This window comes from Odocoileus virginianus, unplaced genomic scaffold (assembly GCF_023699985.2).
Source record: "Odocoileus virginianus isolate 20LAN1187 ecotype Illinois unplaced genomic scaffold, Ovbor_1.2 Unplaced_Scaffold_2, whole genome shotgun sequence".
NCBI lineage: Eukaryota > Metazoa > Chordata > Mammalia > Artiodactyla > Cervidae > Odocoileus > Odocoileus virginianus.
Window position 1 is genome coordinate 5605313 of NW_027224264.1, and position 19688 is coordinate 5625000.

The following is a 19688-nucleotide window of genomic DNA, read 5'->3' on the forward strand; positions in this document are numbered from 1 at the left end:
GAAATAGACTCACAGACAGAAAACAAATTTATGGTTATCAAAGGGGAAAAGAGGAGGGATGAATTTGGAATTTGAGATTACAGATACACACTACCATATATAAAATAGACAAACAAGGATTTACTGTATAGCACAAGAAACTATATTCAATATCCTATAGTAACCTATAAAGCAAAAGAATATTTTAAAAATATACACATAAGCATATATATATATATATATATGTGAATCACTTTGCTGTATCAACTACACTTTTTTATTCAGTTCAGTTCAGTTCAGTTCAGTCCCTCAGTCATGTCTGACTCTGCGACCCCATGGACTGCAGCACGCCAGGCTTCCCTGTCCATCACCAACTCCTGGAGCTTGCTCAAACTCACGTCCATCAAGTTGGTGATGCCATCCAACCATCTCATCCTCTGTCGTCCCCTTCTCTTCCTGCCTTCAATCTTTCCCAGCATCAGGGTCTTTTCTAATGACTCATTTCTTCTCATCAGGTGGCCAAACATTGGAGCTTCGGCTTCAGCTTCAGCATCATTCCTTCCAATGAATATTCAGGACTGATTTCCTTTAGGACTGACTGGTTTGATCTTGCAGTCCAAGGAACTCTCAAGAGTCTTCTCCAACACCACAGTTCAAAAGCGTCAATTCTTCGGCACTCTTTTCGGCACATCAATTCTTTCGGCTTTCTTTATGATCCAACTCTCACATCCATACATGACTACTGGAAAAACCATAGCTTTGACTATATAGACATTTGTTGGCAAAGTAATGTTTCTGCTTTTTAATATGCTAAGTTTGTCATAGCTTTTCTTCCAAGAAGCAAGCGTCTTTTAATTTCATGGCTGCAGTCCCCATCTGCAGTGATTTTGTCTCCCCCCACCCCCAGAAAAAAAAGTCTGTCACTGTTTCCATTGTTTCCCCATCTATTTGCCATGAAGTGATGAGACTGGATGCCATGATCTTAGTTTTCTGAATTCTGAGTTTTAAGCCAGCTTTTTCATCCTTTTTTTTAATAAAAAAAAAAACAACAACAAAAAAACAAAACAAAAACATTCCTTTGTTCAAAATCCACTGATGGCTTCCTACCCCAGAATAAAAATCCAATCTTCACAATTGCCTGTAAGGTTCTATAGTGCAAGGTCCACATCACCTCTCGGACCCCATCTCCTACTACTGTCCTCCTCCCCTCAACTCTCCTGCAGCCCCATCAGCCTTGCTGCTCTTCCTTGAGCCAGGCATAACCCCACTTCAGGGCCCTTCTTTTTCTTCCTCTCATCATTATGCTAGCTGTATGTTTTTACTAGGTATAAGTTAGGTTAAGGAGGTTTCCTTCATATTCCTAGTTTGCTAAATTTTTTCTTAGAAGATTCACGTACTGTAGAATTAACCATTCTAAAGTGAACAATTCAGTGGCATTCAGTACACTGACAATGTTGTGCAACCCTCATCTCTATCTAGTGCCTGAACACTGTCATCACCCTGAAGCAGTTCCTCCCGCTTCCCTCCTCCTCATAGTTCCTGGAAAACACCAATCTGCTTTCCATCTCTGGATTTGCCTCTACTGTATGTATTTCATATAATTACATAATGTGACCTATGATTTTTTTCACTTAGCATCATGTGTTTTGATGTAGCATGTGTCATTACTTCATTCCTTTTTATGGCTAGATAATAGTCCATCGTATGAATATACAAGGGCTTCCCTCACAGCTCAGTTGATAAAGAATCTGCCTGCAGTGCAGACCTGGGTTCAATTCCTGGGTCAGGAAGATCCCCTGGAAAAGGAAATGGCAATCCATTCCAGTATTCTCGCCTGGAGAATCCCATGGACAGAGGAGCCTGGCGGGCTACAGTCCATGGGGTTGAAGAGTTGGACAGAACTTATCGACTAAACCACCACCATGAATATATTAGAATTTATCCTTTCATCTGATGACATTTGGTTGGTTTCCCTCTTTGGGCTATTGTGAATAGTGCTATGAACATGCAGGTACCACTGAGTCACTGCTTTAGAGTCTTTCCACCTAGGAGTGGAATTACTAGGTTGTATGGTAATTCTGTTTAGCTTTTTGAGCAACCACCAAACTGTTTTCCACAGTGCCCAAACCATTTTGCATTACATCAGCAATGAGTGAGGATTCCAATTTCCCCTCTGCTGTCCTCTCTCTGGAATGCTCTGAGAGATACCCAAGTGGCTCACCTCCTCACCTCCACATCTTTAACTCAGTTGTCACCCTGTCACGGAAGACTGTCTGGGCCACCAATTTAAAATTGCAACCTCCCAACTATTAATCCCAGAGAAGGCAATGGCACCCCACTCCAGTCCTCTTGCCTGGAAAATCCCATGGATGGAAGAGCCTGGTAGGCTGCAGTCCATGGGGTCGCTAGGAGTCGGACACAACTGAATGACTTCACTTTCACTTTCATGCATTGGAGAAGGAAATGGCAACCCACTCCAGTGTTCTCGCCTGGAGAATCCCAGGGATGGCGGAGCCTGGTGGGCTGCCGTCTATGGGGTCACATGGAGTTGGAAACGACTGAAGCTACTTAGCAGCAGCAGCAGCAACTACTAATCCATACTATCCTCCCGTTCTTTTCTCAATAGTATTGTTCAGTATCTAACACAATATATACTTCCCTTATTTTCTGTTGTGTCTTCCAACACTGAAAAATAAACTCCACAGGGGCAGAGATTTCAGTCAATTTTACCAGCATCTAGAATAGTGTCAGGCACACAGGAAGTGCTCAGTAAACATTTGCTAAACCAATAAACGAGGCCCAAAGAGGTGTTTTGGCAAAATTTGAGGAAACAGAATAAGAAACTCAAGTCTTTGTAGTTGAGTTTATTTTTCCAGTAATAGTGATAAATTGAAACCGAGTCAATTACACCTTTTATTCAGCTGTAACCAAGAAACACTCGTGTGAGATGGCTATTTCTGAATCAGGTGAAAGAATTATTGAGACTAGCCTGAAAGTAAAGGGATGAGACTGTCAAGCTAAAACTCATTAGCATCAATTAAAACCCAACTGACTATAATAAGCAAGCTTAGTACTGAGATATTTTATTTAAATGAAGTAAAAAAAATGATGATATAGGACACAGAATTTTAAGGGCATTATACTTAAGAAAATGAACTTAATATATGTTCTGGAAATAGAATCCTATGGAAGAACACAAAGATGCACCCCTGAATAAAATAATTACTATAGCAAGAATGTGGTTTTCCTATTTGTGAACTACGACAGAGGCAGAGAAAATCTATATAAAAAGAGAACCTACATTAAAACCATGTTATTCCTGGGCAAAAGTTTAAAACTTGGTGTAATTAACTTATAAATTATGCACTTGAAAACAAACTGGTAAATTTTGTTACATAATTTTACGACGATTTTCAAAAAGTAAAAAATGGGTATAAAGATGGTAAATGAAACATCTTAAGATACAAACATGGAACTAAAGACTAGACTATCACCAAGTCCACCCAGAAACAAGCAACTTTTGGAAATTTTGGAAAGCCATTTACAGCAGAAATCAGTCTGGAAAATCAAAAATAGTAAGTTCAAGTCTTTTGACTGAGTTACAAGGAGTAGACTACATTAACAAGTGATCACTGAAATTGGCTTTCAAAATGTTTCTGCTATAGGTTGAGTATTTGTGTCCCCCTTTTCCCAGCCAAACTCATATGTTGAAACCTAATCCCCAGTTGTGATGGTATTGGAGGTGGGGCCTCATCAGGTAATTAGGTCTAGAGGGTAGAGCCCACATGATCAGATTAATGCCCTTTTAACAGAGGCCCCAGAGAACTCTTGTCCTTTCCACCACGTGAGGACACAGCAAGAAGACAACTGTCTATGAACTAGGGGAAGGGGTCCTCAACAGACACTGAATCTGCCAGCACCTTGTTCATTGACTTCCAACCTCCAGAATAATGAGAAATACATTTCTATTGTTTACAAGCCACCCAGTCTATGGTATTGTTATAGCAGCTCAAACAAAGTTTCAAATTACAGTTCAAGTTCTAATGTTAAGAGGGAAAAATAAAACTCACTCATGATTGAGTAAAAATCACTCACGATGAAAATTCTGAGCCTGCCCACCTTCATGCCAGTCTTCAAAGTTCTAAAAATTACAGAAGTATACATGGATGGATGACGGATGCGTGTGGGTGCTTGTGTGCAGCTCTCTGCAATCCCATGGACTGTTGCCCACACCCCACCAGGCTCCTCTGTCCATGGGATTCTCCAGGCAAGAATACTGGAGTGGGTTGCCATTTCTTCCTCTAGGGGGGTCTTTCTGACCCAGGGATCGAAACTGAGCCTCCTGCATTGGCCAAGTGGCTTCTTTACCACTGGGAATCCCTAAAGTACACATAGTGAGCTTTTAACTGTGCTGAAGGAAAAACTACAAGATGGATTCAATAAAGTGCTGTCTGTAGGCCTTCCTAATCAGGCTTCCATGTAAGAAGTAAAGAAATGCTCCTAGATATATGACAAAATCTACAACTTTTATTCGAAGTTCTTTATTAGAAAATAATTCCAGAGGCACTTTCACAATAAAATTTCAAAACTTTTATTAAAAAAATAAGTAATAACATCAAAACTGTTCAGCAAATCTATATTCAATGTAACCAAAATAAACAAACACCAAATTTAAAAAAATATACATCTGTATATATATATGGGCAAGAAACAAGTGCAATTTTTGGTCCCAATATTTTCTGAATATATTATCTTTATCCAAAGGAATTACATTAATGGCTAAGATAGTATGCATTAGATGTACAGAAATGCAACATTAAAACTCGTTTTAAGGTCTGTAGAAAGTGTTCTTTGCCAATTCTTCATGCCTTTGAACTCACAATCACTAAGATAACAATAGTTCCAAGATAGACAGTGGATGTAATAACATCTAGTGCTCTGAATAATTACCAAATTAAGAAGATGCCAATAGGTAGCTACATAAAATTTGTAGGGAATTCAAAGGATTTTTTTTAGTTATTAACGAAAGAAAATGAACACAAAACAAGTTTTAAAGACAAGAAAGAAAAGAGGATATAACAAAACAGACATTAATAAATTTGGCAAAGACAACATAAAACCAAGATAAAATTAGACTAAAAAAATTTAAAAAATTGAATATTAGTATTGCTGAATGTGTCTAGGATTTAGTACTGGCAACAACTTTAAATAACAGTAAAAATAACTGATGTTGGAATTGTAATTTCAGAAAGCTGTTTTCCAAGAACATGAAAGTAAAAGTAACCTTGGTTCCCTATATAACCAGTTTTTAATTCCCTGGACTGCATGCACGTTAGAGGAAGATAAAAGGGCAGCAGCCAGAATGATTAAACTTCAACTTGGATGTTGAAGCATTGATCTGATGGGCTTTTCTTGGTCAGAATCGACCGATAAGCTTAAGATCAAGAACCAAAGCCCCCAGCAGAAAGTTGTGCTCTATTTGGTAGGCCCTGAGGTCATCTCTCGCCAAATTAGCATCAGTCTTATGGGAGGCCAGTCATGAAGGAAGGGACTCTCCCTAAGATTTGATTTCTTAAGGCCAAAATCTAGAGGAGGTCTCACAGTCAAATAATTCACATTCCTTGGAAAGAGAGAACAGGCATCAGACGTGTCCATCGAAGGGGGACACTGACCAGGAATACCCTGGACTTTATTTGAAATTTCTGTGTTGCTTCTGCATCTGAAAAATATGAAAAATAGAACAATGACAGACAAGGAATGAAGAAAGAGATAACTACCTTACCTAAAAATGTAATGTAATCTCCTAAGAAACTAACTAAGAAACCGGACAAAACAGACAAGAAAGGTGAACAGTCACATCATTTGGAATGCAGTATTCTGAAAGCAAGTATAGTGGAGAAAAACACGAATTATTTTAAGCAAAGCAAGAAAAGACCATAGCAACAGAAGTTATTTTTGAAGACAGCCAACAGGAAAAAAGCATATGTTAAGATATGTCAACCTGACACAAAGATAAGGTGGAATAAGAACCTAGTCCCATTTGAAGCTGAAAAGAGCTGAATAATGAGAGCTAATGTCATGAACTTGGCTGCTTAACTGCCTTTTGTATGAGAAAACACTTCAGAACTTTGAACTTAGGAAACTGCCTTTGTGTAAGAAAACACTCAGAACTTTGAACTTAGGAAATTCCAACTTGTCTTGCACCAGGTCACGAGCTCCATAGAGCAGGAATCTATTTCAACAGAGGCTTTAAAAACAAAAACAAAAACAAAATACTTTAATATTTTAAATTTCTGTTAGTGATACATTCAGTAAATGCAATAGTGCTTCAATCCATCAAAGAAAAATGCACTGAATGAATATTAAACTTACGCAGGAGTGGGTTCAAGAGCTGAGGTACTTTTACGAACTGAAATTAGAAAGAGTTTTACATTTAAAATAGAATATATGAGGAATGAGAAGGGGGAAGGGAGGGAAAGGATAAATTAGGAGTTTGGGATTAGCAAATACAAACTACTATATATAAAATAGATAAAGAACAAGGTCCTACTGTATAGCACTGGGAACTATATTTAATATCTTGCAATAAACTGTAATGAAAAGAATCTCTCTATATATATATGTATAACTAAATCACTGTGTTGTACACCAGAGACTAATATAACATTGTAAATCAACTATACTTCATTATAAAATAAAATGTTTTTAAAGAATGTGTGAGGGAAAAATAAAAGAAAAAAAAAGAATGTATGAGGAATGAAAGTATTATTTTAATATGTAAGAGCCCGTACTGTGGTTGATCAAAAACACTGGAATAAATATCAGAGATCTAAAGTAACACAATTTTATATACGTACTATTCTCCATTATAACTCGGCAAGTGTGAGTTTTGTGTTGACTCAAGTGTTTAGCCATACGATCGAGAGCAGTATAATCAGCAAAGAAATCACATTTAAGGCACACTGCAGTAACGCCCCTATGAAAAAAAATAAGAAAGAACAGGTTTTTGTCCTTAAAAAAAATCCATACACAAATTCAATTATTATTTTTCTATGTAATAACTTGATTAGTTTTTTTGTGTGTGTTGTGACCACCATTTCCAAATTTTGTCATATAAGCCCGATATATATGAAATGGTATGTCTCTAGAAAATGGCATAACCATGTCTAAATTATGTGAACGCTTAGTGTTCTATCTGCTGTTCTTTAGTCGCTCAGTCGTGTCCAACTCTTTGCAACCCTGTGGACTGTAGCCCGCCAGGCCTCTCTGTCCATGGGATTTCCCAGGCAAGAATACTGGAGTGGGTTGCAATTTCCTTCTCCAGTCCCTCTCATGTGTTTTCTAAAAGCTATGAGTGAAGAGAGAACTAAAACCCAATCAGGACTCCACTAACAACTTGTATAACTTGTGCAAGGCACAATTTTTCTCTGCCTTTGCCCATCAGCAAAGCAAGATTCATCCATTCAATATACATTTGCTGAGAACCTTCTTTACATACTCTGTACTACTAGTATGTATCTGTGTTACAAACGTAAGAGTGAACAAAAAAGGATACTCTGTGAAGCCTACAATCTAATGTCCTATTTAAACGATGATAAAATCAGAGAAGAAATGAGGTCTTAAAAATAAATTATGTAAACATAAATAAATCATGCAATTATTATTATTAGCTTATTAACAAAGCATAAATACACTTTTGCAGTTCATTTTAAATTTAAATACTTCAAAATTAAGTACTTTACCCACATAGGAATAAATTCATAGCATAGCTTAGACTAACTTCTCTCTTGCAGCTCTACTCTTAACAGCCTGTTGTATATTTTCACTGAGTTGTCTCATCAGAAATGATCTTCATCAAACTAAAGTCATATACTTTCCTCCTTACCTGTGAAAAGTCATTCATTCCTCCTGACTGGTCTCCTTAATGCCATGCCCCTGACACAAATGCTCAAAACTGTAGCTATTTCTGACTCTTTTTTCCTTAAGACAGTCACTATCTGAAAAACTTTATAACATGCAATATTAGCAATTTATTGAGCACTTACTCTGTGTAGGCTGAAGGTTTTAGATATATCATCTCACCTATATCATGTAACAACCCAAAAAGGTAGATGTTGTAATTTTAACTTTTTTTTATAGAAGCCAGGTTCAGGTTTAGTAACTTACCAAGATCAGGACCAGGTCTGAAACTGAACCTTTTGATTCTAGCGCTCATATTCTTAAATGTGGCATGATACCACTTCACCACTTCAACCCAGATATCTTATTGAATCAGTCGTAACTACTGCAATAGTCTTAATCAGTCCATGCACCTCATGTGGGCGTCCCAGGTGGCTCAGTGGTAAAGAATCTGCCTGGCAAGGCAGGAGACACAGGAGACTCTGGTTTGATCCCTGGGTGGGGAAGATCCATGGAGAAGGGAATGGCAACCCACTTCAGTATTCCTGCCTGGAAAATTCCGTGGACAGAGGAGCCTGGCAGGCCACAGTCCATGGGGTTGTAAGAGTTGGACATGACCGAGTGACTAAGCATGCACACATGCATGCACATGCCTCATGTAGCTACGACTCACCTTGTATACCCCTCCAAATTGATCTTCCTTTAGTATCCTTGATTTTACATAAAGCACCAATGGTTTTTCCCAACATCTTCAAATTAAGTCCAAATTCCCTAGGCCTTTCCAAGGATTCCACAATCTGGATCTAAGCTCAAAACTATTCCCAGACTCTGAACTTAGTACTATGTTATATGAACTTCATGCTTCATCCAAACTGTACTACTTGTCATTCACTGTGCATATATTTTGCTTTTTTCCTTTCTTAATTTTCATTCATGCTCTTTTTCCAACTAAAATGCCCCTGTGCCTCTTCTTATAAGTAGAAACCTCTCTTTCTCTTCAAATCAGTAACTCTCATTGCACTTATTACAAACCTCCCTGTATTAATTTCTGTAGTTACTTATGTTCACGTCTTATAAATTGTACATTCCTTGAAGGCTGGTACCAAGCCTACTTCATCACTGCCATCTTCACAGAATTTGCTACCTTGTGTTATACATGACAGATGTACAGTGAATTTAAAAATGAACACTGTATTTTAATAACAATTATAAATTTACTATTCTTAAAATTTTAAGTATGAAAACTCCCATACACAGAAAATCACCGAAAAAAAAAAAGAAAATCACCAATTTTTGGTTTAAATTTGAGACTCACCTAGTTGAGAAAAAAAGTCGTACGATTAAATCTAAGAACCAAGTGCACAAACTCAGTTTGACAATAGTGAGATAAAAATCAAATTAGAAAAGGGACTCCAGAGAGCTCTGTCATCCTCATTCCACCACCGGAGGAGACAATGAGAAGGTAGTCTGAAACCAAGAAGAAGGTTCTCACCAGAACCTGAACCTGCTGACACCTTGACCTCAGACACCTCCGGAACTGTGAGAAATAACTTTCTATTGTTTATAAGCCACTCAGTCTTTGGTACTTTGCTATAGCCACCTGAACTAAGACACGAACCTACCTTCAGGACAGAATTACAGAGATTCACATGTGACACCACACATATGAAAGTGTTTGGTAATTTCCAATTTATTTTCTTTATTATAGGATGGAAATAAAAAGGGGTGCAGAAAAAAAAATCAAATTAAATTCTCATCCTTAGAATTAATAAATCTTTTTCATTATTATAAAAAATTTTTAGTAAATGTTAATATCTAAAGTTTATTAGTATTTCCTAATTCCTTGAATTTACCAATAGTTTTAAAATTGCACTGATATATTTTAAAAAATGGAATAAAACTTTCCTCTTCCTATGAGCTATTATTAGTCTATCATCTACACACTCCACATATGTCACTTTCAATATTAATTTACTTAATAAATATTTACAGAATGCCTACCATATGCCAGGCCACTACTGAAAGCCCAGCAAATTTCTGGCATAGCCAAATATCCAAATCATACCACACTCTAGTGAGAAGGCACAGACAGTAAACAAGAGGGTGAAATATACAATCTATTGAACAGTAAAAAGTTGCCATGAAGTAAAAACAAAGCAAGAAAGGGAAATAGGGAGCGTCAGGAGTGGGGCTGGGGAAAGGATGGTATTTTAAATGAGGAGGTCAAGGAAAAGCCTCACTCATTGGAGTAGAGACCTAAAGGAGGCGACAGAGCTAGCTACCCATGCAGATATCTGGGGAAGAGCAAACGAGGCAGAAGAGATCAAAATATAAGATCCTGAGTCACAGCATCCCTCTTCTCCTCTTCCACTAACCCAAAGCATTAAAACAAGTGTTGGCTAAACTTAAGTCTATGTCTTAGCCTGATGCTCTTAATATAAAGATCTTGCCACTGGTATCTCAAATAGCAATGATAGCATGAACAAAATAATTAACCAAAGGAAAATGGAGTGAAAAGGAATTAGAAGAATGTGAAAAAATGGTCCTTAGTGAATTCTAAGCTAAGTGTGTGTGGTAGAACCAACATTAATTATCGATCCTTTAAGAAATGTTCACAATTCCTCTGAATAGTAAACAAGTTGTGTATTTTTATTTCAAAAATAAAAGTGTGACTGAAATGTTGTGAAGTAATTAGCCTCCAACTAATAAAAATAAATGAAAAAATAAATAAAGTGTGTTAGTCACTTTGTCAACTATCTTAAAAGTTTTTAAAATATTCAAATATTGCTGGAGAGCCTTATTTTTTAATTTTATAATGCAAATTCATGAAAAGTTTCATCTTAATGCCTAATATAACTGAAACAAAGTTTAGCTGGAGAATATTAGGTAATCCCCTCTTTGATCTAAGTATATAATGAATAGAATTCTATTATGTCCAGTAGCAATCGTTTCATTTTCCAAACTAGGCATTCCAGCATCAGGTTAAAAAGTACTATAGAGAATAAAAAAAAGATTAATTAGTTACCTGAGAGCTCTAGAATGTCTCTTAAAAATATAAAACCGTTTAGTTGTCTGGTTGCTATGAGAGCTGGAAAGACAAGAGACAAATGAGATTATATGGTAAGTCATTAATTAACTTTATGACAATTTTTCAAGCCTATGCTTAGTTTCCTAGTTTTGAATAAGAGACCACAATTTAAATTATAAAATTCTATTAGCATCTCTGTTTAATTCAAGATTCTTATCTTACATTTCATGTTATCATTGTATTTTCTAACATGTTTCCCTGAGAATAATCTTAAATGATTATACCTCACTGCTATAAAAAAAATAACTTGAGATAAACATGCAAAGAGCATCAAATTAATTTTTTCACTTAATAAGATTTGAGAACAATTTAAAAATTATTTGCTAATGATGTATTTTGCTGTAATATAAACTGTTGTGAATAATAATTATTACTTTCTAATCTTAATATACTTAGCCTGGGGAAGAATATGAATGACCCTGGAAGAAACTGTTTCTTAGGCCAAGTGACATTACCATCAGCAAAATGAAATACTTAAAGAATCTTCTGCAATTACTGGAAAAGCTTTTAAAGAATATGAATTAAAGGAAGTACATGTAAATCCATGGCTAATTCATATCAATGTATAACAAAAACTACTGTAATGATGTAAAGTAATTAGCCTCCAACTAATAAAAATTTAAAAAAAAGAAAAAAAAAAGAAGCAGAACTTGAGTTAAAACATTACTTCCTCTATGCACAGAACAGAAAACCACTAACCAAATTTTGCAGCCAATGCTAACAGCTTCTATACTGCCTTTTAAGTTGATAAGGAAAGCTTTCCTGTATTAGAAAGTCAGGCAGAATTAGCCAGGATCCTTGGTGGCTCAGAAGGCAAAGAATCTGCCTACTAATGCAGGAGATCTGGGTTCGATCCCTGGGTCGGAAAGATCTCCTGGAGAAGGAATGGCTTCCCACTCTAGTATTTTTGCCTAGAGAATTCCATGGACAGAAGAGCCTGGTGGGCCACAATCCATGGGGTTGCAAAGAGTTGGACATGCCTAAGCGACTAACACTTTCACTTTCTTTTGGCATAGCACAGTATTACTCAAAGTGTGGTCCATAGGACCAGAAGCATCTGCATCACCTGGGAGCTTATTAGAAATACTGAATACAAAGTCTCAGCTCCCACTCCAGACCTACTGAATTAATCTCTGGTGGTGGTGCCCAGAAATGAGTTTCAGTAAGTTTTTCAGATGATCCTTCACAAACTAAAGTTTGAAAAGTACTAACCCTAGCTTGCACTGACAGACCCAAACTAGGCAACACATCAATTCAATGGATATCCTCAGACACGTGGTAACTATCCATCAACATACCATGTACACATGGGAAAAGAATGACTACCTACCCTCCCAAGAAAAAGTCCTCAGAATAGGTGCCATGGTGAATACAAAGAATCACTCTGTCAAGTAGGTAAGACAGACACATATTTAATATGAGGCAGAATAGCTGAACAGTACAGAACTCAAAAAAACAGTTGATTCCTATGAAGGGCCACAGTGATCAGATACTTCACAGAAGGTAAAATGAGAGGGAAGGAGAGGCGCATGCCAAAGAATAACAAAGAATAAGGAAAAGTCACTCTATGGCATATGGGACAAACTATACACTGGGGAAGGTCAATTATTTTGAGGGGCTTGACTTCTGTCTGGTATGGTTAGAGTTTGTATGGGTTGAGAATAAAGGTACTTGACCTCTGAGAAAACGAAGCTTCTGTATGTACACAGCTCAATCTTATGACAAAAGTCCACACTGAGTCAGAGTGAGGGAGGGCATCCAATTCGGGGGAGGTACTTGAGGCAACCAAGGAAGCACGGCAAGAATGAAGCAGCGGAAACACAGAGACTCACAAAGCCCTCAGAAGAGCGAAGTGGGGGATTTCAGTTCTGTATGAGCCGGACGAGAAGTGTGCCTGACGATGATGCAGTGCAGGCTTGGGGCTCACTGGAAATTAGAAGTTTATGAAGGAAGCCTAGGGCCAATTGGGGATATTTTGGGGGTAGGATGGGGCCAGAGGTCCCACAAGACAGTTGAGGAGCCTATGGCAAATGGGAGAGGACAGAATGATCCATGAACTTAATGAATACAAAGACAATTTTCAATTTAATCTCTTATAAATTCAGGGCAGAATTAAAGCCCTGTTGGAGCAGCCATGTGTTTGGCACAGAATAAGAGACCACTATTCCCCCCAGGAGCATACTGAGAGAAAGGTTGGCTGGAGTCTGGTTTGGAACAACTGAGGCATAGGTGCAGAAACACTGCAGTAGTTTGTGAGGCAGAGTGATAAATTACAGAAAGGTAGATTTTCAGGAAGCCATGATGAATGGTGCCATATCAAGAGAACACCATAGGCTTCAGAAACTTAAAAGTGTATTATTTCCAGGTGATGCTCCACATTTATGCAGACGATGCATTGAAACAGACTGAGCTTAAAGGGGAGGGGGTAATAATAGCTTGGATCCTAGACAGACAAAAATGTTTGACTTATTTGTGTCCCGTGATCTATCAAAAAGTTTAGGACGAAGAGTTGGATCTCAGGAAAACTTAGCATTGAAACTGGAGGATTTACAGTTGAAAGGTAAAATATAAAACTCTCAGAGTGGTTAATGTACCAAGAAAAGAAATGCAAAGAGGCAAGAAGAGCTGAAGAAAGAAAAGGTAACGAAATAGGAGGAGCAAAAAAGAAAAAAACTGTGGTAATCATTTAGGAGAACTTGAAAAGAGTTTCAAAAGTGAGTGATCGAAAGTATCAAATACTCTTAAAGAACTCATAGAAGAATAAGAATGAAAGCAGTGAATACATCTAGTGATTAGGACATGACTGATAATCTTGAAAGGGGCAGCTTGAACTGATTAAGATGGGAGTGATATTCAAATTGCAAAAGGTAAAGAAATGACAAATAAGAATACTTTTTTCTTTTTTTATTTTTATTTTTTTTATTAGTTGGAGGATAATTACTTTACAATATTGTAGTGGTTTTTGTCATATATACTTTTTACAAATGTTGACAGCGAAAGGAAGACAACAAAATACGCAAATTAGAGGCAACTCTCCCTCATACTAAAAAAAAAAACCCTGAAAGTATTTGTAGGCAGAAGGAATGTGGTACAGAGAAAAAGATGAAATGAGGGTGCATAAGATTATGGAGGAAATGGAGGAGATGAAGGGCAAAACTAACTTTGAAAAAGTGGACATGTCTTTTTCTGAGATTAATGTCTGGATGAAGGGAAGAAATGTGAGGTACAAAAAGGTTAATCTTGGGAAAAATGAAAAAGACCTCTGAGTAATTAGTGGGCAAGGTTAACAATTGAGAGACTAGAAAAAAATCCTGATGTTGTAGACAAAAACAAATAAGTATTCTTAAGACAAGACAGGACCACATTAAAATTAAAGGTGATAGATTCAAAGCTGACTAAATCAAGCACAGTCTAGAACTGAGCAAAGAGAAAGATCAAAAAGTTGGTAAAAGAGTCAAGGATAGCAAGGTAAGCATGGCTGAAGATGTGAAGGATACTAGAACAAAAAACAAAGCAAGATTCACAACCGATGACTTTGAGGCTGAAGTTAACTATAAGATTGGATTTGGTGATACTGGACTGAAAGGAGGAGCCAAGACTAAAAGTCTTCAAGTAATGAGATTTCAAAATGAACGTATATTGTATATGATAAGGTAACATTGGATGGTGGCATTTTTTAATGCCTTAGAGGTGGATGTGAAGTGCTGGCATTGAAAGCCAAGGTACGATGAAGGGGAAAAAAACACTGAGAGTTAAGTGCTGAAGGCATTAAAAATTGTGGGCAAATCCTTGAAAGTGGTAGCTAACTATGACCATAAAGTAACACAGAGGCAGAATAAAGGTACTTGACCTTTATTGTTATATAAGCTAATTATATAAGAAACCACTTTTATTGGTTATATCTTATTTCTGACTTAAACAGACCTACCTCCATTTGAATAATCAACTTAGCATATTTATATCTGAACAATTTTTATTTAGAAAAATCCATACTGCAGGAATAAAGTACTAATAAGACTCAAACGAAAGTAATGTGGGCTTTGAAGTGTTTCTCTAGCATAGAGTACAGGGTAGGTGCTCAAATAATGTAAAATAATTGATATATGAAAAAGAATTCCAACAGTAATGTAATGACTGGACTATTCCTGCAGTCTCATTTCACATTTCATCAAATGAATGCAAAGATGGAGGCCTTGAAAAACAAATGGACAGACAGATGGGTTAGAGGGAGAATGAGCGATAAAGAACACAAGAGAGTGAGCATGTGAGCACTGATGATGTTCCCAGCATTTCTGACAAAGCTGAAGTCTCTAAAAGAGATTGCTTTGGGGATCCCCTGGTGGCTCAGCTGGTAAAGAATCCACCAGCAATGTAAAAGAGATTGCTTTGAAGTGAGGGACACTGCATAGTTACATGCACTTATTTGATAAGATATTTTGGAACATTTGAAATTTTATGGACCACTTTTTGAAAGACTTAGAAAAATAACTTCCCTACTAAACCTATTCTAATTTCATTAGCTTAACTGTTCCTAAAAATTTGTCCCACTAATTTCATGAGTTATTATGCTGGAAAACAATATTGGGTAATATCCTAGAAGCTCCCTGTTGCTAGATCTTTTTAGATCCTTGATGTGACAAAGTGGCTTTGTTTTCAAAAACCAAGTTATCTTGAATGGTAGTTATAACTGGCTGTGTACATGTTTAACTCACCTCAGCATATGGTTTACAAAGGCTTTGTTACAGTTAGTGCTGTATTTGCAAAAATCACAGTGCATAAATAATGAAAAGTGGCTTGTAAAATCTTTTATTCTGGAATGACATTCAATGCACATGTATACTCCCCGACGAACCCTTATGGAGACAGAAAAAAATGATAAAAATATATTGTAAAACCAAAAAATAAGGTAAAGACTTATTCATGTTTTATTAATTGGAGCCAAGACTTTTAAATTAAATCTTTAAATAGAGACTTGGAATTTGAAAATCTGCTTTGAAACAATAAGCTAGAGTAAGTAAAAACTCTAATATCAGCTAATGTTTCCTTGGAATAAAAAGGATCACATAAACCAATTCAACTATCATAAGATATAAGCACAAATTATAAGATTAGTGTAGAAGATGGCAATTATAAAATAAGTACAGTAATTCAAAGTTCTGTTCAGCAGTAGTAAAAGTATCTTTTTATTATTTTCTTGGCCTTTATGCCAGATAAGTGATTATCATGTAAATGTGCATTATCTGGTGATATGGTAAGCTATATTAAAATAACCTTGAATATTAATATTGAAATAGGAATGTGTATCAGGAATAAAATATATTACCTTAATTTCTTCAAAGCTATGCTGAGTCTACTCTTCCTGTGGCGTTTTTTCTTTGGCTTGTAAGAGGTTTTTGCTCTGCCTTTACCTACAACTCTACCTTGCTTACTTGTACCAGGTTTACTTTCAGGGGATGCAGTTGCATGAAACTTTTTTGTCTTATATTCACTTGCACTAAATTTTAGAGGACTTCCAGTAATTGTACTTTTGGACCTTGGAGATGAGGTCTGAAGAGAAGTGCTTGCAGAACTACTGGAAGGTAGAATATTCCCGGAAGGTGATGGTCCTGAATGAAGAGTTCCAATTGAAGCTCGGAGAGTCACCTATAAAAATAAAGGTAATATATACTTTTAGAAAATTAATCATCACATTAATATTAAAAAAATCACACATCATGCAAAGCATAATTGGTTTTTGACAAAGGTGCCAAAATAATTCAAGGGGAGAAATAATAGTCTTACCAACAAATGGTGCTAGGACAGCTGGATATCTACCTGCAAAAGAATGAATTTGGACCCTACCTCATACTAAATACAAAAATTAATTCAAAATGTATCAAAGACCAGATTGTAAGAGCTAAAACTGTAAAACTCTTAGAAGAAAACATAGGAGTAAATCTTCATGACCTTGGGTTAGGCAATGATTTCTTAGGTATGATACTGAAAGCACAAGAGACCCAAGAAAGAACAGATAAATGGACTTCATAAAAATGAAAACTTTTGTACTTCAAAGGACATTGTTAAGAAAGGGAAAAGATGACCACAGAATGAGAGAAAATATTTGCAAGTCATATCTCTAATAAGGCACATGTATACAGCATAACTTACAACTCAATAAAAGACAACCCAATTAACAAATGGGCAAATGATCAGAATAGGCATTTCTTCAAAGAAGATATACATATGAAATAAGCATGCGAGAAGATGCTCAACATCATTAGTAAGGAAATGGAAATCAAAACTCCAGTAATACATCACTTTAGACCAACTAAATGGCTATAATGAAAAAGACAGGTAGCAACATGTGCTGACAGGATGTGGAGAAATTTCAGCCTTCATATATTGCTGGTGGGAATGTACAATGGTACAGTAGCTTTGGAAAACAGTTTGGCAGTTCTTTAAAATGTTAAACATAAGAATTATCATATAACCCTTATGTGTTCCAGTCGTAGCAATTCCACTCAAGGGAAATGTTCATACAAAAATCTGCACATGAAATTTCCTGATAGCATTATTCATCATAGCCAAAAAATAGAGACAACCCAAATGCTCACCAATTGATGAGTGAATAAATAAAATATAGTATATATATAGTATATTCATATAATGGAACAATATTCAGCCATAAAGGTACATAAGTACTAATACAGCCTTAAAAGAGAATGAAGCACTGATACAAGCTACAGGATGAACCTCATGGATGAACCTCAGAAACATTATACTAAGTGAAAGAAATCAGCCATAAAGGACCACATATTGTAGATATTATATGATTCCATTTATATGAAATGTCCAGAATGGGAAAATTCATAAGGACAGAAAACAGGTTAAAGTTTGTCTGTTGTCGTGGAGGGGAAATTGGGAGTGACTGCTAATGGATATGGGATGACAAAATGTTCTCAGATAGATTGTAGGGATGTTTTGACAACTCTGTGAATATGCTAAAAACCAATGAATTGTATACTTTAAATGGGTAAATTGTATGCATGGTATATGAACTACATGTTAATAAAGCTGTTACCAGAAAAAAAATCACCGCCATACAAAAAGTTATATATCTAAGTATAAACTACAATCAAAGAAGTCTCCAATTTATTCTAAATTGTTGTTGTTGTTCAGACACTGAATCATGTCCGACTCTTTGCAACCCCACGGATTGCAGCATGCCAGGCTTCCCTGTCCTTCACTTATCTCCTAGAGTTTGCCCAAACTCATGTCCAGTGATTTGATGATGCCATTCAACCATCTCATCCTCTGTTGCCCCCTTCTCCCTGCCCTCAATCTTTCCCACCATCAGAGTCTTTTCCAATGAGTCAGCTCTTATTCTATGGTCACACCAATTAAACGAAATTCACCTCAGTATTTATTTACTGTTGTAATACTGGTTTTGTATTGATGGCATTTATATGTTAACAGAAATATTAATAGGTCAAAAGAGCTCATCCTATGGCTCTTTTATGTTCCGATATAAGTGAATAGCTATATTTGCAAATATAGAGGTCAAAATTTAAATCTCAAATCCTGAGATAACTCTGGAAAGGCCTGCATTACTCCTTGGTAACTATAAAACAGATCTCCAGAATCCTATGTCACACTCGAAACATACAATATTGTACATCAATTATACTTCAATTAAAAAAAAAGAACCTACACCCCTCTAAAAACAAATGAACAGATCTCCAGTAAATGTGACCTGCTCTCTCTGGGAGTTCATCGAGCAGGATTTACGGTTCCACAGGTTACTCTGGCAGTTACCGCAATTCATCATACAGCATGGAGAGTTTAATTAATACTCAGAATTTTCTGAGAGGGAGCTAATAAAAAAATTATCAGTTAATATTCAGAAAAATAAATGTTTGATTATACCCATTTGGTTAATAGTGAAAAACAGTCACCTAGTAACATTTTCTTTAATAACTTGATTTACTACTGCCATGTACGTAAGGAACAGCAAATGAGGAAGGCCTATGAAATACTTGTGGCTTAGTATCTACAAAAAGTGCTGAAATAGGAGTCAAAAAACCTGAGGTTAACTTTCAATACTACCTCTTCCTAGCCATGTGACCTTGAGTAAGTAACATCCTCTCTAAGCCTCCTCATCTGTAATACGGGAATAATACCTGCCTTCTCTACCTCATTGGTTTGTTCCAGGGATTAAATAATAGAATGAATGAAAAAGCACACTGAAAACTTAATTCTGAAGTGCTACCAAGTGGGGCACCGAAGAATTGCTGCTTTTGCACTGTGGTGTTGGAGAAGACTCTTGAGAGTTCCCTTGGACTGCAAGGAGATCCAACCAGTCCATCCTAAAGGAAATTAGTCCTGAATATTCATTGGAAGGACTGATGCTGAAGCTGAAGCTCCAATACTTCGGCCACCTGATGTGAAGAACTGACTCATTGGAAAAGACCCTGATGCTGGGAAAGATTGAAGGTGGGAGAAGAAGGGGACGACAGAGGATGAGATGAGTGGATGGCATCACCGACTCGATGGACATGAGTTTGAGTAAACTCCGGGATGGACAGGGAGGCCTGGTGTGCTGTAGTCCATGGGGTCTCAAAGAGTCAGACACTACTGAGCGACCGAACTGAACAAGACACTTAGTGTCATTTTTAATAATATTGTACTATACTAATTATTACTATTATTATTAATAAGGGAAGATATGAGAGAGGATTGCACT

At 36.6% G+C, this 19688-nt stretch overlaps 1 protein-coding gene across 9 annotated transcripts in view; it reads right to left on the reverse strand.

The window, feature by feature from the left end:
* Positions 1 to 4546: 4546 nt before the first annotated feature.
* Positions 4547 to 19688, reverse strand: part of ZNF280C (zinc finger protein 280C) — a 61355-nt gene continuing 46213 nt past the window's right edge. For 7 of the 9 annotated variants that reach the window (XM_020889704.2, XM_020889706.2, XM_020889703.2 and 4 more), the window contains 4 exons: positions 16290 to 16609; positions 15679 to 15819; positions 10904 to 10966; positions 4547 to 6955 (listed from right to left, as the gene is read on the reverse strand). In XM_020889704.2, the coding sequence (XP_020745363.2) occupies positions 6745 to 6955; positions 10904 to 10966; positions 15679 to 15819; positions 16290 to 16609 (735 nt within the window). In that variant the 3' untranslated portion in view covers positions 4547 to 6744. The remainder of the gene's footprint in view (positions 6956 to 10903; positions 10967 to 15678; positions 15820 to 16289; positions 16610 to 19688) is intronic. The other 2 variants (XM_020889710.2, XR_011485925.1) reach the window with 2 other exon arrangements.